A 23,280-nucleotide genomic window follows, 5' to 3' on the forward strand; every position below is an offset into this window, starting at 1 on the left:
ATATATTCTCTCCATATAATTTTGGACAACATATTTTTTGCATTTGTAATGAAACTGCATTCTTTTTCGTGTGGATTACGTTATGATTATTTCGGTCTACGACTCCTGTCTACCATGGCCCGAGCCCCGAATGACACCATCCCCAGACCGCAAGCCCCAAATGCCGCAAAATCATGTATTTTTTCCAAAACAAATTGTTACTTTTTGGATAGTTCTGTTATGACTGTTTTGAGACTATCAATACAAGCCGAGTAAGCTATGTGCACAGCTTGGTTTTGTGCAGTCCTGAAGAAGTAGATCAGCATAGTAGAAGTAGTAGATCTAGACTTTGTTTTTGCTGGGTGAATGAGGTTTGCACCAACCAAGTACGACTCAATCACATGGAAAAGTTTTTAGACATCACCTTACAAATTCTAGAAACAGGCTACTTGTTTGCTACAGGCTTTTTGACAGCACGTCTGAACCTAATCGGTCTTCTTTCAAAATACAAGAGTTGTAACTGACATTGTTGATGAACGGTCTGCTACTATTCGGAGAAATTCCAGTTTGAAGAAAGCCTTTTTTGGAGAATTTTAAAATTCCACAGCAGCGTTTGTTTAGCCTATTCAAAGGAATTAGCTTATTATTTATGTACAATAGAAGTTAACCAAGTAAAGTGTCAGCAAAAAAGTCTCAACTAAAGAAAAAAAAGGTATCAAACGGCATTTCATGATTAACAATAGAGGTTAATTAAATTAATTCTTAACCATAAAAAGCAGTGTTGGTCAAACAGTAAGTAAGTAAAGTGTCTAACTGTCTGCAAAAAATTCTCAACTAGAGTCTCAGCAAGAAAAAGGTAAACAGTTATCAAATGATAAAATGGCCTTCGAAACTACCGTGCCGGTAGGATGTGTTAGGCCGGCTTCCACAATTTAAAATTTTTCCATTCCGCTGGTATTCGAAGTGCTTTTCTTTTCACTCGCATTTGCAATGTTTTTTCAATATTAATAACAAGGCAAAGTGTGAGCGTTGCTGTCGATCTGCAAAAACTCGACGACTGGCTTTCTCCTACATGGAAAGCAGTGCAATTTAAATACAACTGCAAATATGTACCAGGTCCTAAGGCAAGCTTGCGGCTGGTGGACAGCTTTATAGAAAGTAAACGTGTACCTATTCTCCACATATGAAACAAAAATTTTTTTCAATGTTCATTGTTCAGTCAACATCGTCTTGAGCTACTTGGTGTAGTACTCATATATACTTGTTGCAGTCGCTCTTGCTATGCTAACAACTAGAGATGTACCGATATATCGGTATCGGTGATATCGGCCATTTTTTGAGTATCGGTATCGGCAAAATTTGGCCGATACTGTGGTCAATACTAAACACGTAAAAAAAGGCGTTTGCTGCGGATTTTCTACAGAAGCAAAGATATAATTTTTTTAAAGTACCGGTAGTAACTAACGTCACATTGATGTAGAAAAATAACAACTTGTTCAAATATTTGATACGTCACACTCCCATGACTTCTTGCGCGCACGTTTTAACATTGGTTGCTTAGAGTGATTCTTTCACTTAAACAAAACATTTTGTTTCAGCAGTTTTGCGTTGTTCGATTCTTAAGTTGTGTAAGGAGACTCAATTTCTCCAATATTTATCATTTGTGTTTCTTTTTTACTCTCAGCAGAGTATAAAACTTGTAAAAGTTTTTCATCCATACAACGTCATGAATTAAATTATTATATCTCAAATCGGCATAATAATGTGACATCATCTAAACGTAACTGAAATAGCGAAGAGCAAATATCACTATAAAAAAAAAAAAAAAAATGCAACGCAAATAGGCAACATCAAAAGACATAGATGTTCTTTGACTTGTCAGCAGCAAGTGGTGATAACTGTGGCTGTGGGAGTTTGTTGCGCAGCCTACTTACTCTGACATTGTTTAAGCTTGATGAGTTTATTACAACGAAAGGTGGAAATTAAATCACAAACTGATAGAACCAGCTTACTGAAAACAACCAAGTTACATGGGTTTTTTAAACGTTTAGCAACGTAAAAACGATGCAAAATTATACATTTTTGGTACCTGGGTAGTCTTGGCCTGGCAAAAGCTTCTCAACCAATTGACAAGCGGCCTTAGGGGTAGGACCTTTGACATACTGATATCCAATTGAACGAACCCGAACCATCAGATGTTAGGTTGTCCGTCCAATTGTGGTCATTTCAGCATTCAGCCAGAGAGTTGATTATTACTTTAAACTTTTTTTGGTAATTACACAACAAACAAGAGCAATAGCAGTGGTGGGAAGTTGCATTTTTCCTTTGTTCCGAGAAACGCAACCTTGATGACGTCATGAACAGCAAAGCTTCTGATTGGTTGATGGTTTGTGGTTCAATGGGATATCAGTATGTTAAAGTGCCTACCGCCCTTAGGTTGCACATTACTTGTTATATAGTTTTTGTACGACTTTGGGAGCTTTGTGAATAATGGGGTATACCCCTTAGGGGATAAAAGCACGGCTCGCCAAGTGGTTAAGGAAGTGTCTGAACTGTGGAAGATTCTAACACTACCTGAGCAAAATATATCCCTAGACTTCACCCACGAAGAATTCCAGCATGCTCTAAAGCCAGGTAAAGCACCGGGCCCAGATCATATATGCCCATAGTTTATCATCCACGCCGGCAAAGCACTAAAATCTTGGCTACACGATTTCCTCTCTTCCTGTCTGCACCACCTAAAAATACCCAAAACTTGGAGACGAGCTGACGTCATAGTCATACCAAAGCCCAACATAGCCGCTGGATGACGCTAGGAGCTACCATCCTATCTCACTCCTATGCATCCCCTATAATATTCTCGAGCGGCTCATCCACACCCGAGTCGATCCAATCATCGACCCACTCTTACCACCAGAGCAAGCAGGTTTTCGTCATTGCCGATCAACTGTAGAACAGGTCACTCGCATGAGCCAAGACATAGAGAATTGTTTTGAGGAAAAGAAAAAGGCTGGTGCCGTATTCATTGATCTCACTGCAGCATATGACACAGTGTGGCACCGCGGCCTCGCCTGCAAACTTCTTCACCTTCTTCTCGAACGACATATGGTCAGAATGATTATGGAGCTTGTCTACAACCGCAGTTTCACCCTCATTACCGGATGCGGACAAAGAAGCAGGCCAAGACGCCCATAGGTGCCGACTTTTATTTTTGCACGGGTGGCGAATAGCACAACATGGCAACCTAAAAACTTTTAAACTGCATGTTTTTGTTTGATTTTTACTAAGCGTGTTTCATAGATGCAATTCTTTTTTCACACCTGATTTGTAGCTCGATAATTGACAAAGCAACTTTAAAACAAAGCACAGGAGGTATGTCGTGAATTTGATTGTTACGTTGCTGCTCTGACACTTAACATTTGGCAAAAGTATTTTTGCGAACAGCAGCTTTCTCAATCCAACTGGTCAAGTTGTAACCGTGAAGCTTCAGCTTGATAATGATAAACATTTAAAATTAGGACGTGGTTCAATTGCTGTTGCGTCATGGTAGATCGCAAGTAGATTAAAAATTAAAAAAAAAATTTTTTGAGGGAGGCAATGGAAAAATCGTATTTTATTGATTAATAAATCCCATTGTAAACCTAACAAATGTAACAATGACTTATGACAAGTAACAAATATAACGATCGCAACAACAAGGAAAAAACTCATAGCCACGTGTTGCGTAATCTTCACGTAGCTTGCTTGTTACGCGAGTATCATGCTTGTGACAAAAACAATCATTTTCTTCGCAATACTGTATTGGTTCACCTCTTGCGTTACGTTGACTTGAAGCGAAAACCAATGATCAAAAAAAGATTTAAACGTCCGTTCAAATTACATTTATTTGCAGTAAGTAATGTAACCTAAACGGGGTGGCTGCCACCCCCGTAGGCGCCGACTTTTCAAAAAACCTTAGGGGGCGAGAAAGGTGATGACGTCATAAACGTAACGCTACTTTACTCAATTAAAATATATAGTCTTTGATTAAGCTTAGAGTCTTGTTTATATTGACACCTAGGTCGCAAACCGAATTTATTAGAACCGCTGCTTGAAACGATTAGTTTTACGCATGCAGTACGCCTAGTCGTAAAAATTTTGATATTGTTAGTTCATAATTGGAACAGTTGGAAAGCAAGCCGATTCATTTCCTTTTTGTGCGAGTGAATAACAACGATCAAGACAGTGAAAACAAGACAAGTTCAACTAACACCGGACAAGTTGTCGTCTCCAGCTGGGCAGTTTTCAAAATTAACGCACTTAAGCTGCGCAAAATCATTGTCGACGTAGATTACGAATTGTGAAATCGCGTCGGCCTAAGTGAAAGTTTTGAATACGTTTATTTGCAGTGATTCAAACCAGGGATGGATCCAGCCTCTAATTTTTGGGGGGGTGCTGCTGAAATCTATTTTCATTCAAGGAGGTCGATCAGTGTGGCACTGTCAAAATGTGTCTCTGCTGTATTTGGCATACTGATAAGCATTCATGTTGTTAATACAGATGTTTTTGTTGGGTGCAACCTAGTTCGTACCCTGAACAGTTCATACCCTCAGTTCGTACCCTGAAAAGATCGAGAAAAAATTAAAAAAAGCCAAAGTCGCTGATCGCAGTTTCCGCAAACATTTTAAAATTTCCGGGAATAATCCTAAGAGTTTGTCGAAGTCGCTGATCGCAGTTTCCGCAAACATTTTAAAAGGGTTAGGGTTAAGAAAAGATCAAGAGAAAAGATTAAAAAAACCGAAGTCGCTGATCGGAGTTTCCGCAAACAAACAAACTGAAAAGATCGAGAGAAAAATAGAACAAAACCTAAGTCGCTGATCACAGTTTCCGTTTTTCAGCAGTTTCCGCAAACATTTTAAAATTTTTGGTAATGATCCTAAGAGTTTTCCGAACCGAAGTCACTGATCGCAGTTTCCGAAAACATTTTAAAAGGGTTAGGGTTTAGGGTTGAGATCGGAGTTTCCGCAAACATTTTAAAATTTTCGGTAGTGATCCTGAGTTTTTGTTTGTTTATGAAAACTGCGACCAGCGACTTCGGCTTTGTGCTATTTTTTCTCTCGATCTTTTCAGAGGGAAATTTTAAAATGTTTGCTGAAAATGCGATCAGCGACTTCAGATTTTTTTTAATTTTTTCTTTCAATCTTTTCAGGGTACGAACCGTTCAGGGTACGAACTAGGTAGCATCCTTTTTGTTTAATATTAATAAAGATCTGAAAACGGAGAAAGTGTGCATGAAAAATCAAGTCTTAAAAACATGCATGAATGAAAAACACTTACAACAAAATTCAAGAACCTGATGAAATTTTGGGAAGTATTTTAAAGTTTAAAAACATGAGCAGTACAAAACACATGATAATTTCTATTGGTACACATTCCATAATCTACACAGCATCAATTCGTTACATGCTGATATAAAATGATATAATCTATCAAAATATAAAGTAATACTAGTAGATCTTAATACCATTAGTTTATTAAAATAATAGCAGTTTGAAACTTTTGGGGGGTGCGCACCCCCCCACACCCCCCCCTTGGATCCATCCCTGGTTCAAACTTAATTTTCAAATTTAATGATTTCTTGTTAATTCTAAACTTATGCATTTGTTGAGCAATATGCAAAGCTCACTAGACAAAACAGCAGAAACAGCTGTTTTCAGAGATCAATTTTTTTATTTTTGCGTGTAGGATATAAACGTTCTTATTATGTAACATTCCATGATCGTTGTAGTCGATGTCAAACCTTAGCGGCCGCATAAAACAATATGTCAGGTTAGCTAGGTGATAATAGCGGTAAGAGACGTCGTTAACGCAGGCAATATCTGCGACCAAGACCATTAAACACTTTTTCTTACATCGGTTTTCGATTTAGTTCTACCACATTGCGAAGAAAACAATGTGTTCTGTTGAATCATAATTGATATCACAGCGGAAGACCTCGTTGAAAATACCACGTCTAATTTAGCTGGTTTACTTAATACTGCAGTGAATAGTTACGTGACTATTCCAGCAGCGTATGTTACTCTACCATCTACTTTGAAATTTCCATACCGTATGAGAAAGCCATGCGATCAGCTGCTGCTTTGCGGGCAAGAGCAACGTAAGCTGTTTTTTTGCTTTCGGCATTCTTTAAGTCCGTTTAAATTATCTAAATCTCTTTCGCGAAGTGTTTTATCTTTGAAACACCACTTGTAATAACCTTTTTATTGCCCCTCAACCATAAATTTACAGGGGGCGCCGCCCCCGGCCCCCCGGAAGTCGGCGCGTATGGCCACCCCGCCATAGCAGTGGCGTGGCCACCTCGTAACCCCCTAAGTCGGCGCCAGTGAAGACGCCTCAAGAACGGTGTTCCTCAGGAATCTGTTCTGGCTCTACTCCTTTTTAATGTTTACATCCATGACCTTCCACCAACAACATCTAAGCTGTATGCCTATGCCGACGACCTGGCTATGGTGCATACTGCATAACGCTTCGGAATGGTCTCCACTGAAAAGGACCCTAACTCAAGATATGGCTAAGATGTCCGACTACCTCCACAAGTGGAGACTCAAGCTCAGTAAATCTAAAACGGTGTCGACCGCTTTCCATCTAAACAATAAGGAAGCAAAGCATGAGCTGACCAGTGACCATAAACATCGATTCAAACATTCTGCTCTTTAACCCCACACCAGTCTATCTTGGTGTTAGTTTGGACAGGACTCTCACGTACCGACACCACTTGGAATCACTTCGCAAGGAAGTAACATCACGCGTTGCCCTTATTCGTCGACTGGCAGGTGCGAGCTGGGGTTCGACAGCAACAACTCTGCGCACCACTAGTCCACTACCCTGACTCTTGTCCATTCCACTGCGGAGTACTGCGCCCCTGTATGGTGTCATAGTGCTCATACTCACTTGCTCGACAAACCCATCAATGACGTCTTGCGTATTGTATCGGGATGCCTGAAACCTACACCTACTGAGTTTTTACCAGTTCTTTCAGGCATCGCCCCTGCTGAGCTTTGCCGCAAAGCTGCCACACTCTCCCTGGCTCGCCAGTCACTGGAGCCACACCACGCGCTCCACAGCTACATCACCAGATCGGTAATAAAGAAGCGCCTCGAATCGAGAAGCCCCTTTGTCGCTCAAGCACAATCCTTGCTGGAGCACAACACCAGTGCCTCATCCTGGATCGCTAATACCTGGCAAGAGGAGTGGACAGACAACACCTCCAGACTCCACACCTTTGTCCCTGACGCTGGACCCATGCCACCAGGAAAGGAGTTCAGACGACCTGCCTGCGCTTCGCTTCCTTGATGCACAAATGAGGCCTATCAACATCTGCGGCATGCAACTGTGGTGCAGAGGAATAGACTGCAGAATACATCCTCTACCACTGCCTGACGTTAACTCCTCCAAAGGCAGTTGGCCTGTCAATGCTGGAGGACTCTACAATTAAGTGGCTGCTCGAAGAATGCCCGGACATTTGACCCCAATGAAATGTAGTCCAAAAAAACAACCTCTCATACAAAAGAAGAAGAATGGGTGAATACGTTGAATCACTCAGTTGGCCTATCGTTTTTCTCTACATTGATTTCATGTCTGAACAGGTTGATTCATTGTAAAAAAACTATTTTGCTGACTGGCGCGCCTCGCTTGTAAATGCAACATTGGTCATTTTGCCGATCAATTGCAACACCGATTTGCTCCAACAGCGTTTCATGATTAACAATAGAGATTAATGAGATAAAGTCTCAGCGAAAAAGTATCAACAAAAAAAAGGTTGCCAAATAGCATTTGACATAATCAACTAAGTTAAAACATAAGTGGCAGTTTAGAATGCGACTTGTTTAGAAACAGAAGGCGTTGTTGGTTTTTCAAAAAACTCTGAAAAGGGCTTTCTCCAAAAAAGGCTGTCTCTGAATCGGGATTTCTCCGAATCAGATTATCCGAAACGGGCCATTCCTTGATTTTGCTGCCTGTCGCTTATACCGAAAAATGTTTCAACAGAATGCCCCGCTATGTCATGAACAACAGTTTTGCGACACGTCAAAACAGAAATGTAGTTTTTTCTAGAAAATTTAACAAAAAGTCGGTGAGAATATGTATAAGGGGATACATACTATTGTTTCTTTTTTAATTAAATGTAGGCTGGTATGATGTTTGAAAGGCCACCAGTTTCACACTGCTCAAGAGTATGTGGCAGTGTCTTTGGCAGAATGCCTAATGAATAGAATGTCTGTATACAAAATTGGTTACCTTGCTTTTTTCTGTAAAGTTTCAATATGATAAAAAGGTATAAATTAGCATTGTCGTATCTTTCTTGAAGATGTTCTTAGCAAGATCAGCATAGCAGTGGTGGAGAAAAACGCAGAAAGAGACAACGCAAACTTTGACATTATTGTGACACAGACTCTCATACGCTGATCCATGTAATTTAGAGATTCAATTTTGTTGCACCAACAAAATTGCTTCTGAACAGAACAATCTGAAATATCCAAGACTTGTGGCATTGGGGTATGATGACGTACGAATTGTGTCATTCTGGTTTATATCGTTCGAACTTTGAACCATATCATAACGTCGACCAATAACATAAGATTGAATATGCTGTATATATATATTAATATAAAAACAATAAAAACTATTAATACTACAAAAAGTGCTCAATGCTAAGCAAAAAAGCAAAGCAGAACGCAGAGATTCTATTTGAATAAGACTTTGTGATGATTCGTTAGGTGAAACAAGCTGTTAAGGATTCAGATAGTAATAACTATATTTGATTTAATTCGCTCTGCTTTGCCTTTTTGCTTAGCATTGAGCACTTTTTGTAGTATCAATAGTTTTCATTGTTTTAATATAATAATTATATATATATCTTTATATATATAATATATATATTGTATTAATTATATTAATTATATATATATAAAGTGTTTTACAAACACAGTGCTTTGTTCTGTACCAAACATGAGTTCCATTTAATGACATGATATTATTTACACCGACAGGTTGGAAAGCCACTTACTGATGACTCACATCACGTCCCTGATGGGCAGGAATGCATTGCAACCGAAGTATTTCAACATCGTCAACCTTTTGGTTACTTTGGAGGTCGGCATATTGAAAATTTTAAAGAACTTGTGGATATAGCTGTTCTTAAATTATCATGTAAAATCAAGTTGTATAAATCGTTTGTGTCTATTCAAAGGGCTTGCTATATTGAAAGGTATGAAAAGCATTTGGCAACAGTAGTAATTGCAGTTTCATTGAACCTATTTCAGTCATTGTCTTTGGCAGTCTTGAGTATCGTATTTTTTTGGTCGTCCAGCTCATGTAGAAAAAAATCACTTATGTATGTCCTTATCACCATTCACCATGTATACATATTGTAGACTTTTGGCTTCTGATCCAGTAGACAACTTTGTAGCATAGGGTGCTGTGCTAATGCGGAATGGCCCGTTTCGGTGAGTTCGATTCGATGAGTCCGATCCCTATTCGGTGATTTTTCAATTTTTTTTTTAAATTATCGGGTACCGTAGCCTAATTATCGTTGCCGTTTTAGGGTTAGGAGTTAGAGGTTAGGAACTCACCGAATAGTAGCAGACCCGTGCTAATGGCACAAGATCATATTGACAGCGTTTGGTTTTGGTGACAAACAGCGTTTGGTTATCATAATGGGAAGGTGAACACAAAAAACCTAAATCATTCCTACGGCCTACAAATTCTCTACATAAACAGAAGCCCGCTGGATTTTCAAGAAATCAGCAAATCCCTGAAAAAGGCTGTCTCTGAAATGAGATTTCTTCGAAACAGGTCTTTCCGATAGGACAATGAGAGTGGCATCCAATGACATGACATCCACTAAAGATTAGAAGAGACAAAGACTAACAATACAAAACATCAACAAGAGTTATTACCCCATTATTGCGAAACTATCTCAGCTATCACAAAGCATCAATTTCTCATCTCCATACTAAATGCAATACTTAAGGTAGATATGAGGTAGCCTACTATACACGTTTTTACTAATAGAATATCACTAAATTCTTGTGTAGTATTGTCATAAATGCAAGGTTGAGGTTACATTTCTTCCAGTTGAGGTTGAAATAGGTTAGAAAGTATAGTGGCACTATTTAAAGATGGACCACACATATACACTATACAGCTGCAGTAGTGCAACGACATCCCGAGCGCGGCAGCGGTGGGGAAGAACAGGGAATACTGTAGCTCAGCTAGCTATGGATATTGACCAGCTATTGAATACTGATTATTGACCCTATATCAATAGATGCACATTTGGTTTGTTTTATACTAGCAAGTAGGCGATTGCCATCACTAACTTTCTAGCGGGTCTGCTACTATTCGGCGAGTCCGATTCGGCGAGTCCGATTCGGCGAGTCCGATTCGACTAGTCCGATTCGGCGAGTTCCCTATTCGGCGAGAGCCCTTTTCGGCGAGTGCCCTATTCGGCGAGGTTATGAAATTTTTGAAAGGAAATTATCGGGTACCGTAGCCTAATTATAATTGCCGTTTTTACATCGTTTTAACGTCGCTAAACGTTGAAATCGTGCAGAAAGGAATAAAAATAAAATGTTTGAACTATTAAATTAAAATTCGTCATGTCAGTTCGGTTGTTTTTATTTCTGACCATCATATGAAAAACAATACACGTCAACATAGCAAAGGTAGAAGCGACAAAACGCGAACGTTAAAACGTGCTTGAATTCGTCATGTCAGTTCAGTTGTTTTTCTTTCTGATCATGATATCAAAAACAATACGTCAACATAGCAAAGGTGTAGAAAAAGGTAGAAGCGACAAAACGCGAACGTTAAAACGTGCTTGTGACCGAAGTAAGTTATTGAGTTGAAAGAAATTTGGCACGGTCGCAACACTTTCAGAAAAATTTAAGATATGAAGGAAAAATAAAACAAAGAAAATGTTACAAAAAAATAATAAAATAGATCATGTTTATGTCTATAAGTTAGTACTTTTGAATAGTTAAAATGATTAGTTTGGACCAACAAATGTGTGGCCTACAGCTTGGATTGAAAGGAAATTATCGGGTACCGTAGCCTAGTTATCCCGACCAGCAAAAAATTGTTCCAAGAACACAGTTCATTTTTACATTGTAGTAACAGAATGAAAAGGCTAAACAAATGTGTGGCCTATCGTGTTAACGTCGCTAAACGTTGAAATCGTGTAGAAAAGGGAGCTTTTGCTGACTAGGATACTTTGAAACTGAGAAACATTCACAGAAGCCCTACGATTTGTTCCAAGAACCCATTTAGCATAACATTTCATTTGTACATTGATTCAACGTCTGAATACATTATCTTAAAAATGCAACGTATCGTAGGGCTTCTGTGAATGTTTTTCAGTTTCAACGTATCCTAGTCAGCAAAAGCACCCTTTTCTACACGATTTCAACGTTTAGCGACGTTAAAACGATAGGCCACACATTTGATTAGCCTTTTCATTCTGTTACTACAATGTAAAAATGAACTGTTAGGCTAACTGGGTTCTTGGAACAAATTTTTGCTGGTCGGTATAACTAGGCTACGGTAGCCTACCCGATAATTTCCTTTCAATCTAAGCTGTAGGAGTTTAGGTCACACATTTGTTGATCCAAACTAATCATTTTAACCATAGACGCCTAAGCCGTGAGGGCCAAGCCCCCACGCATATTTCCGCGTGGGAGCAACTTTTTATGCGGCATTGATACATAAAACAATAGATGAACTAGCGATCGGCAGCAGGAAAACATTTTTAAATACAAACCGCAACAGCTTCGCAGTAAATAATCACTAGAACGAGTAGCGATGCTACAATCCTACCCCAGACAAAAAAATCTGTCATTTTTACGTTGATTTAACGTCTGCAGACGTTGAATCAATGTAAAAATGACTGATTTTGCTGCCTGTGACATAGCAAAAATCTACCATTTTGCGTCGATTCAATGTCATCAGATGTTGAATGCACCCAAAAACAACATAATTTGCTACGTTGACGCAGCGTGCGTTTAACTTAATGCGCTTGCAAACAGCCTCCTGTCGCTTTCGAAAGTCGAAACCTCTGCAGAGAATTGTCCCGGCAGTGAATCGGTTGCTGTGAAAATAAACTTTTAGTCTCGGCCCGAGGTTACCACTAACCAACGTAACAAGGGCTGGTACAAACCGCACTGCCCACAGCCGCGCAAACTGCATGGCGCACACACGTTCGTTGCCATAGAAACCCGATCAAAGGTGGGGAATATGCGCATCTTTTGTTTCATCTGCAACACGAAAACGGGCGTATTACAGCGAATTGAAACTTGAAAGCTGGTCAGCCATAAGTTGCGATATTGTAGTGAAAAGGGAGCAATGTCAAGTCGAAAACTTAATCAAACGTCTCTCTGTAACTATTTTTCAAGGGCTGTTTACGGATGTCAGCGACTTTTAAATTTATTAAAGGTGACGTGCTGTTGAATTGATGTAAACATGAATGATTTTGCTTTCAACAGGTATATTTTCAAACATATGATCAAGTTAGTATTTTCATTCCATTTACAGTATACCTTTTAGTAAACCTTTTCGTCTCTTGTTTCATGCTAATAAATCTAGTTCGTTGCTAAACTTTATGTTGCGCTTAGCTTAAAGAGTCGCAGTCCATCAACCGCTAGCCAACGCAGACGCATAGCATGTGTTTTGGTCGAGCTTTGTTTATAATAATTAACGGTAGGTCGAACGTAGCGATAACTCCGAGTGTGGCAATAAAAGCAATCTTAGTGTGACGACATAATTACGTCATCCATCTGCGTGACATTTCGCTGAATTTACGTTGCTGCTGATGAAACACGCTTTCGCCCCCACGGCCAAAAAAATAGTTAGGCGCCTATGATTTTAACTATTCAAAAGTACTAACTTATAGACATAAACATTATTTTTTTTGTAACATTTTCTTTGTTTTATTTTTCCTTCATATCTTAAATTTTTTTGAAGGTGTTGCAACCTTGCCAAATTTCTTTCAACTCAATAACTTACTTTGGTCACAAGCACGTTTTAACGTTCGCGTTTTGTCGCTTCTACCTTTTTCTACACCTTTGCTATGTTGACGTGAATTGTCGCTTCTACCTTTGCTATGTTGACGTGTATTGTTTTTCATATGATGGTCAGAAATAAAAACAACCGAACTGACATGACAAATTTTAATTTAATTAATAGTTCAAACATTTTATTTTTATTCCTTTCTGCACGATTTCAACGTTTAGCGACGTTAAAACGATGTAAAAACGGCAATTGCAATTAGGCTACGGTACCCGATAATTTCCTTTTAAAAATTTCAAAAACTCGCCGAATAGGGCACTCGCCGAAAAGGGCTCTCGCCGAATAGGGAACTCGCCGAATCGGACTAGTCGAATCGGACTCGCCGAAACGGGCCATTCCGCTTTCTAGCAATAGTTGAATCATCACTAATTTGTGCACATTGGGCCTACTTTTGGACATGATCTACATCGAACTTTGTCATTAAACGTTTTACAGTGTTTATAAAGTAGTTTTATCTTAAAACATAGAGCATGATCATTGATCAAATGGCTGTAGTTTTTAAAAAACCTTCCAGGTAAATACTTGTATGAAAAATCCGACATTTGTTCTATTTTCCATCCGAAAGTAGGCTATTTTTATCGTGGGAGAATAGGCTGCATAGGCTAGGCCTATAATAAACAGGGTTGGAAGTCGCTAGCCAAAAAGCAATGACTATTTCACTATTCGATTGTGCCCAAAAAAGCAATGACTTTCCGCTATCGATACTTAATAAAAACAATGAATAGCAATTACTAAAAATAATTTTAAAAAAATAAGAAGCAACCCGCAAACTCAAAAAAACAAGCCCAAACTTGCGGAAAAACCGCAAGGTTGGCAACAATGTTAACGACTCTCACTGGCATGGTTTTTCTGAACTGTGTTGCCGCAAAATTTTCCTTAATCCTTTAAAGTTCGAAAACCGGAAGGGGACTAGGTCGGATAGTAATCCGAAAACTAAATCTCGTAAATTCGTTTTGACGACGAAGTAAGTGAACAACAAAAAATGATTCAGCAGTTCTCCTAAATATTGATTAGTGAAAAGCGAATAATGATTTCGTTGCTTGCATAAAAAAGCAGTGAATAACGCGCATTCGATATTTATTTTGAAAAGGAATAGGTATAAGCATTCGATATTCAGAAAGCACCGAATAACGCTATCGAATAGTCGTTACTACCAACCCTGATTATAAACAATAACATATTACCATTAGGCACTTTGACCTGGGGTAGACAAAAATTTCAAAAAATTATACCAGAAGTCTTAGAATATACTGTTGTATCCTAAAATCAAGGCTGAAGTTGAAATTAAAATTATTCCCCCCCTGGGGCATTCCATTTATAATCATCAGATTTTTTCAAATTTTGTAACCACTAGTCACAGATTTTGCTTATTTTGACATATTTTATACATACTAAAAAATGATAAAAATAGCATAAAAAATTTTTGAAATATCTTTATTGGGGGCCGAGATAGAGCACTTTGAATTTTCGGCCACTAGTAGGACTTTGGGAGCTGAGCACAGCCTTTTTTTCATTTTGCAACTTCATTTTTTGGCAATAACTCTTTACCTTGACCAATTTTCATAATGAAAACATGCATTTTACCAATTTAAGACCCAAGGAATTCATTTTTGCACTTTAAATTATGCTAAGATGTACATTTCAAATGGTAATTTAGGTTTAAAGTTTTTCTTATTTTATTTTTGATACGCTAACTTTGGGGGAATATTTCGAAGCGTTGGGAAAAAGGTAAAAAAAATTTTTTTTTTCTTTAAACGAAGCAATTGAAGTATAATACTTTTACTAAATTTGGTTGATGTAAGTTTTGCATAAACCAAAATATTCAACTTAGAAAATATCAAGCCATATGATCAAAAAAATAAATATTATTGAAACATAACTGATGCTTTGTCACAATGTTTGTAGGGTTCCGCCATATTATCGTGCGTTTCTTTGTGAATTTTTGATGTGTCAAATTACCAATGTTTTATTATTCAACTGATATCACACAGCTAGTCTGATCAAAATTTTGTGACACTTGTGCCCTAAATGGTGTATTAACGGCTCACATAGTGGTACACACTCAGTCTGTGTGTGTACACAACACCAGAACACTATCTTACTATGTAATGCTACTAATATGACTCAAAATTACAAAGATTTTATGTCCATGATTGTATGTAACACAGAAAATAAGATGTGCAATGTGCATGGTGCATAGATGTGAAAGTTGTCCTGGAAGAGAAGGTTTACACCAATTTTTAACAGAAAAGCTAGCAGGTTAATTTGAAGATGACATTGTTTATGCACAATGGCAGTCCACTGATCGATCAACTCTAAAAACCTTAGTTTCTTCATCATCTTTCACAGACATTCTAACACAAGCAGTGGACAAGCTTACAGCACACTCTTTCATAGCTAGGCTAAGTATCTGTCAGAACGCAAACAAACACTAAACTTTGAAAGCTGTGTTGCTATTCTATAAGTGTCTTGAACAAAATCTTAGCATGTATGGAATAAATATATCGTTGAAAAATTTTGCTGTAAATCGTCTAACTATTAAACATCTGCTGACTTTTATAAACTCCTGCAATAAGCTCATTTAAATTATTATTCTAATCACTGTAATCAACCATGTTATACTGTAGTGCACCTGTGTCTTGTCTGCTCCCAGCCAGAGATCGATTGCCTTTTGCATTGATTCAACGTCTACAAACATTGATTCGGTGTGGAAGGTGATTGATTTGCTGGCTGGGCTTTCCTTATTGTGTTTCCTTTTGTTACACCAAACGTGCAATTCCAAAGAAGTACCTATCTGACTTTCGTAGGCCTAACCTCGCACAAGACTTTCGTTTCCACTAATGATGTGTTTAAACTACTGTATTATCGTATTATGTTGTGTTGTGTCGTATTGCACTCTTCACTATGCCCTGTTGTGTTCTAACTGCTAAATGGCTATTATAAAAATGACTTTCGCTAAAAGACCTTAGATGTTGTAAAGCGACATAAAACAAACCATAACAATCAATCAATTTTAGATATTGCAAAAAAATACAAGTTTGTTGTTCAAGATGAAGTGCAATCATTCCACTGGAAAGTCAATGCTCAATACATCCAGTGGCATTTTATTACAAGAATTCTAAAGATGAATTTGTCCAACAGTAGTAGTAGTAGTAGTAGTCCAGTTTTAATCCGATGATGTCCCCATTACCGAGGGTGGCCGGATCCAACAATCCATGTGTTTTATTTCAGATGATTTGTGCCATGATACAGCATGATTTGTCTACAAAATTTTTCAACAAATTACAACTTTTGTACGCCTTCAACTAAACAAAAAAATAAAGAAAATCGAATATTTTGCTGATGGATGTGCATTCTGCAGCTCAGTACAAAAACTACAAAAACCTGCTTAACCTCTGTTACGGTATCATAAAACTGATTTTGGAATGGATTGCTCCTGGACTTTTTTTGCCTCCAGTCATCGTAAGTCTCCTTGTGATGGAATAGAAGGCACAGTGAAATGATTGGCCACTAGAGCAAATTTTCGAAGACCTTACACAAACCAAATTCTCGATTTTGATGCATTAATGAAATTCTGTAAAGAGTACATATAAGGCATACAGTTTTTTGACATTCAAAGCAATGAACTTGAAAGAATTCGACACAATAGAAAGGTATGTTCACGGCTCCACTGTACATGGCATGATGGCACACAATCTTTTCATTATTTTGAACCAAAATCTTCTCACAGTATTACATATAAAAGGATTAGTGATGATAAAGAATTTACCGGAATACACAAATTCTTTGAAACTACTGCCTCTCTTTGGCTATGTTGCATTCACATACGATTTATATTGGTGGCTTGGCATGGTGCAAGAAGTTTTTAGGGACGAAGGAGATTATGTCAACATCAAGTTCATGGCACCTCATGGACCATCTCAATATTTCTATTGGCCGAGGGATGATTTCTGCTGTGTTCCTTCTGAGCATATTTTATGTGTTGTTTCATCTCCTAGCCCTGTAACAATATCTGGACGCAACTATGTAATCAAAAAAGAAGACTTGAAGAAAATTGAACAAACCTTCAATGACCTTTTGTAGAATGTAGATACTTGTGTACTGTGAAAACTGATTCTTAATTACCCAATCAGAAAATTGGCTTAATCAACCACTTAAAAAACTGCTATTGATGCATCCAACCTTAAAAGTTGATGAACAAAGTGATTTCTGTTTGTGTTGTTTGTATTGAGATCTCTTACAATGTTTATTGTTTATGGTATACATAAGTTTACTGAGTTTGTCATTCTGCTGTAGTTTAAGACAAAGGAATAAAGTAGAGCAGAACTAAGGCAACAGGGATACACTGTCCTCAAATACACTTGCAAAAGATGTTCAAAGAGCAGTGCTCTAAGTCCTATGTTTTAACTTTATAGCCATTTCTTCATAACAATTTTAGTTAAATTACTGGTGTTTTCTAAGTTGATTATTTTGGTTTATGCAAAACTTACATCAACCAAATTTGGTAAAAGTGTTATACTTCAATTGCTTTGTTCAAAGAAAAAAAAATTTTTTGCACCTTTTTCCCAACGCTCCGAAATATCCCCCCAAAGTTAGCGTATTAAAAATAAAATAAGAAAAACTTTAAACCTAAATTACCATTTGAAATGTTCATCTTAGCATAATTTAAAGTGCAAAAATGAATTCCTTGGGTCTTAAATTGGTAAAATGCATGTTTTCATTATGAAAATCGTTCAAGGTAAAGAGTTATTGCCAAAAAATGAAGGCGCAAAATGAAAAAAAGGCTGTGCTCAGCTCCCAAAGTCCTACTAGTGGCCGAAAATTCAAAGTGCTCTATCTCGGCCCCCAATGAAGATATTTCAAAATTTTTTTTTGCTATTGGAATTACCCCCCTTCTTATATTGCCTAACTTATCATTTGATCCAGTGATATGTAGCTTATATTACAAAATTCTTAAACCTGCATGTTGCTATGTTGTTTAAAGATGATTGTTGACTCTCGGGCACTTCCTCATGATCAAATCTGGTTTGGACACCCCTACGTTAAATAGAAGCAAAATATAACAAGGAGATAGTTTGGACTATGGACAATGCTGAACGGAGTGTAAAAACAGCAAAAGAGAGCCACTAGCTGTCATCATTTTAACTTCGTTGTATAATCTTTTTTCAGAATCACCGAAACCTAGAAATCCCAGACCGGCAGCGGTGAGGTACAGGATTGGTCAGGTTTTCAAGCACAGGGTGTACGGGTACAGAGGAGTGATCGTCGGATGGGACAGCACGTGCAAGGCGCCAAATTACTGGATAGAGCAAAATCATCGCAGTCACCCGGTTAGTTGCACCAGTTTAGTTACCCATGTTTTCTAGCATTGTTTTAATTCACACACAAAAAATTACGGCAGGTCCAAAATAATAACTCGAACGTTTTCAACTTCCATGGAGCTCTCATAAGGAAATCGTAATATTTTTAAAGATCGCACTTGTCGGCAATGTGGCGGAGTTGTGGCTGTGTCGCGGGAAGACACTTAATGACATGCTAAAATAATGGAAGCAGCTGACTCGATAACGAAGTGTTCGTTTGCTACTTCCAGCTGTCTGCTTTGTTACATAGCATTTCGCATTATGGCGCTGTTCATGAAAGGGTCTGCAGTCAAGGAAGAGGGGAGATTGCAAAAATTGCGGACAAAGGGTGAGTTCCAGGGATGCGGACATCCTTTTTTATGGTACAACAAACAAAACCGTTTTCCTAATAATCTGACCGTTCCCATACCGATTTCACAACCTGGTTTTGTGTTTAGTATCGAAACCTGGAGCAGTTCCGACAAGCACAAAAATCAAAAGTGTAGTAGGTGTTAGTGATGCAAGCCGCGCCGCGTGGAAGGTTGAAATGACAAAGCCGCGCCGCTTGCCGCGTAAACTTTCAAGAAATTAAACTTTCAACTTTTCAAGAAAATCAGTTATGAAACTTCAAACTTAAATTGGAAACACGAATCACTTTTTTTCGCTGGAAAGCTATGGCTATGCAAATGGCTTACAGTTGACAGGGTTTTTGGGGCTGGCTTGTGAGGGAAGCAGCTGTACGAGTGTTTTTGGTTAATAGGGAATAATAGCCTAGCTGAAAGCTCAGTTACCAGGCTATAGGCTTAGCGCAACTACCGCATTAGTTACTATAACAGTTAGCCCAGTGAGTTTAGGCTATAAGTTTCACTCTTGACGTCTTGTCTGTCTTTGTAGTTCATACAACCACTGACATTAAAATTGCATTATTGCTTACAAAAAGTGTTCAAAAGTCCTGATACTGGATCCAGGAACATTCTATTTGAAAAGGCATGATGTTTTAGAACTTAGATGCATTGCTGATAAGAGAATATGATCTGGTTAGACTAGTCAATTAGTGCACAACTGTACCAGTAGGTTACCAGTTATATGCCATGGATGTTTTTGCCACAATTGACTTTCTAAAAAATAACGCGTTAAAATATTTTTTTTTAATTTTGTAATTTGCGGTGTGCAGGGTCAAAGTTCCAGATAAATTGCAGTGTGCGGGTAAGGGATTCAGTTACGGTGCGGTGTGCGGATAAAAATTTGGGTTCGCTGCATCTCTAGTAGGTATGTCCATTTCAGAACAACGGATCCCTTAAAACTGGCACCAGATCCAAATTGCGGAACTGGGATAAGATACTCACCAAATGTTTACCACCACTGCGCTGCGTTATGGTTCTGATTATTGCACAACCTTTTGTGCGAAAATTCGATACGTGTGTGTGAAGAGAGAGGACACTATTGCCGCGCATCTTAATCGTTGCTAAACTTTGCAGTGCGAAGGTCACATTCTGAGGAAAATATTTTCTTACACTCACAGCAGACATATTTGGTAAAAGGAGAAATTTTGTATGCCCTGTTTAACCCTGTAACGTCATGTCTTTGTTTTTCAAAGCATGGTAAATTGATGTTAAAACGCAATTTGTTACCTGGGAAAAATAGTAAAAAAGACATTAAAATATCGAAAATTTCATTCAAACAGTTACCAAAAGTTGGCAAAATCTTAAAAAAGTTCGCAAAATGTTACAAATCAGACCTTATCTCTTTGTAGCTATGGTTAGATTTAGTAATTAGAAAAGTGTCTTGCAAATGTTTACATAATAGATTCGACTGACAGTATATTATTGATTTGCCTGCAGCACCACCGCAACCAACCAAACTATTCTGTCTTGGTGCACAACAAAGATCGACCGGGTGATGAGACAACGTACGTGGCGCAAGACAACATTGAAATAATATCCAATACTAAAATAAAACATGGTCAACTTAATGACTACTTCGACTTTTATGACGGTGCTCAGTATCACGCAAGGCCTGCTCTGAAAGCGTTGTATCCTTTTGATTGACCATCGCTGGATTGCTATAGTTTACCTAATTGTAATGACGTTGTGTATGTACAGTAGCCTGTGTATTTCTGGCATCACCGGATGCCGCCCCTATTACAAATATCGTGAGTAAGTTTTCTATGTTAACTGTTGAGTTTTTGGTTCCAAATGCTTACCGGGAGTATGTGGGTGACCAACCAAAGTTACAAGCTTATAGAGTATTTACTGGATATGCAATGTATATAAAGTAGGCTATAGGACAATGATATATACTGGAACGATTCGCAAGCTCATTATATCGCCTTGTGGATAATAAGAAGGAATTAGAACTTACACGGCTGATGTGTCACGAGACAACTGACCGTGGCCGACCTGTCACAGGAACATTTCAACCCTTCGTGGCCATACCGAGATACCTGCTGCACTGACGAAGCGAGAAGGCCGAAACAGTGTGTCCATGTTAGACTTAGACCAAAAGGTGTGGCAGGCCGGTTCCTTGAAGTCGCTGACCTGGCCATATTTATTGTGTTCTTCTCGCCGTGTCAATTATTTTGTACTCGTGCGCTGTTGATCAAAATATAACAGTTCATCGTAGTTTTGCTATAACCCTCTTAAAATGTGGATTAAACAACACCAAAATTCTTACTTTTAGTGCTGAAAAATAACGTTTACCAATGTGAACATAGGGGTCGAAAATTTTGGACAATGCAATTTTTCTGTTTGTGCTACCTAAACAGACCACTTTTCTGATATAATTAAGAAGTGCCAATTGCTTCGTTGAAGTCTTGTGTAAATGTGTAACATCAAGTTTTGATGCAATTATTTCAAGGCAGACCTCAATCAATTTTATTTTTGCTGCTGGCGCAAATATGTACAGAACGACAAAGTAAACATACGAATTTGACACCAACAAAAGGGAAAGATGGCAAAACCCAAAGACCTCCAAAGTTTGGTTTGGTTTTGAATCTTTATCCTCGGAATGACAGCCTGAATAGGTCATTCTTGGTAGTTTCGCATAGGCTACTTGCAGCCTATAGACTTTGATGCAGGGCCGGTTACCGAGATGACGAGATTGGCAGAGTGAAGTTTCCGATTGTTGAAGTCTTGTTGCGGGTGAATTACAGTATTCCATATACCGGTATGCCTATTAGGTGCCGTTGAATGGAGAGCAATCCTTAGAATGCATTGCTCAAGCGCACACCCGGAGAGTCGAACCAGCGCCGCTTATCTTCAAGCTTCTTCGTTCACGAAGTCACACGCTAACCAACTGAGCTATTGGGGCGGACAGTTATTGTGTAGGTGCAGGGTTGGCCAAGGAGGTTTCCCCCACTTTAGTTTTACCTGGGGAAAACTGGAAAAAAAACTTGAGTTGTTAAAATTTGCAAATGTGAATGAAATAATGATTATTCCTCATAGGTAATGTTTAATACCATTATATTTTGAATGAACCTATAAGATTTTCTGTGCTCATTCTACACAAAAATAAAAATACTGTGATTTACAAATATCTAATAATAATAGATAGGTCCAAGTCCAATCATTAGTTTACATAGTACCGTAAACTGGGGTGACCAAGGCATACTTTTGAACTTCTTTTAATCGCCCCTGGAAAAATTGTAAGTTTAAATCAAAGGTTTTAGGTTCAAAATGGGGGCAAAGGTGAATACTACCCGTACCTAAAGTTTTGTAATCATATGACTACTTTTGGGGAAGTTATCCCCTTTTTTTTAGGGATGCCTTAGTCGGCATGGGGTGAATAAGGCAATTTCGTTTTTATCACTTCTTTTACGTAAGTAGCGCAAGTACACCTCACGTTGAGGTGTCTAAGGCATAGTTCAGTTGTTTTTTATTTCTGACCATCATATCTAAACAATACACGTCAACATAGCAAAGGTCAAGAAAAGGGTAGAAGCGACAAAACGCGAACGTTAAAACGTGCTTGAGACCGAAGTAAGTTATTGATTTGAAAGAAATTTGGCACGGTCGCAACACCTTCAGAAAAATTTAAGATATAAAGGGAAAATAAAAAAAGAAAATGTTACAAATAAACAACATATATTTATGCTATAGCTTTATTAGCCCACATAGCTTTAGCTGATATATTTAAGGTTTGTATGGACAGTTGCTATGAAGATCGGCCATGGTGCGTTATCAAGAGTGCTGATGGTCGTAAGGGGAACACGTCTTGATGCGTTTAGCTCATAGCAAAGAAGAGCAAGGCAGGCAAAGAAATCCTACCACGGGCAAAGCCATTTCAAGCGCAACGCACCATAGGCCTTGCACGACTCACAAAATAGATAGGCTATAACTTGACGACAGATGCAAAACGAGAGATGTTTAAAAAGATATGTAAGGGTCCGAAATGTGTATATAATTGTCCAAAATGTGTACGGTATGTATCCGGAAAGGTCCAATAGACCGATATGTCGGTACATATCCGAAGAGGTCCAAAATGTGTACCATACGGTACTCGGTACATTATACTGTATATCGAAAAGGTCTAAAATGTGTACCGGAGTATATATGTGTGTACGGTAAGGTAGGCGATATACCAATCTAAGCTATATACCAATGCCTTAGCCACCCCATTCTTAACCATGAGAACTTAGGTGACTAAGGCACCCCCCCCCCCAATCTAAATTTTAAAATACGATTTTCCAAAAAAAAGTTTTTGTGTCTCATATGATGATTAAATGAAGATATTTAACCTTTACCCAACTTTGAGAATGTAATAGAACAGAGTGCACTTATCAAAGTTTGGCGATATCAGTCAGAATCCGTCAAACTCCAAAATTGATGTCACTTTTCAAATAAACTTCGCTCACCGAAGGAAA

The 23,280-nt window shown here is 38.3% G+C and overlaps 1 protein-coding gene across 1 annotated transcript in view; it reads left to right on the top strand.

Annotated features, from left to right (window-relative positions):
- The window catches only part of LOC145768784 (uncharacterized), a 41,787-nt gene extending 20,747 nt beyond the window's left edge, over positions 1 to 21,040 (top strand). The window contains exons 3-5 of the mRNA XM_082580375.1: positions 9,006 to 9,108; positions 18,250 to 18,410; positions 20,261 to 21,040. Coding sequence (XP_082436501.1) covers positions 9,006 to 9,108; positions 18,250 to 18,410; positions 20,261 to 20,467 — 471 coding nt within the window. The 3' untranslated portion in view covers positions 20,468 to 21,040. The remainder of the gene's footprint in view (positions 1 to 9,005; positions 9,109 to 18,249; positions 18,411 to 20,260) is intronic.
- The last annotated feature ends 2,240 nt before the right edge of the window (positions 21,041 to 23,280 follow it).

This window comes from Aplidium turbinatum, chromosome 4 (genome assembly GCF_918807975.1).
Source record: "Aplidium turbinatum chromosome 4, kaAplTurb1.1, whole genome shotgun sequence".
In the NCBI taxonomy this organism is placed as follows: Eukaryota; Metazoa; Chordata; class Ascidiacea; order Aplousobranchia; family Polyclinidae; genus Aplidium; species Aplidium turbinatum.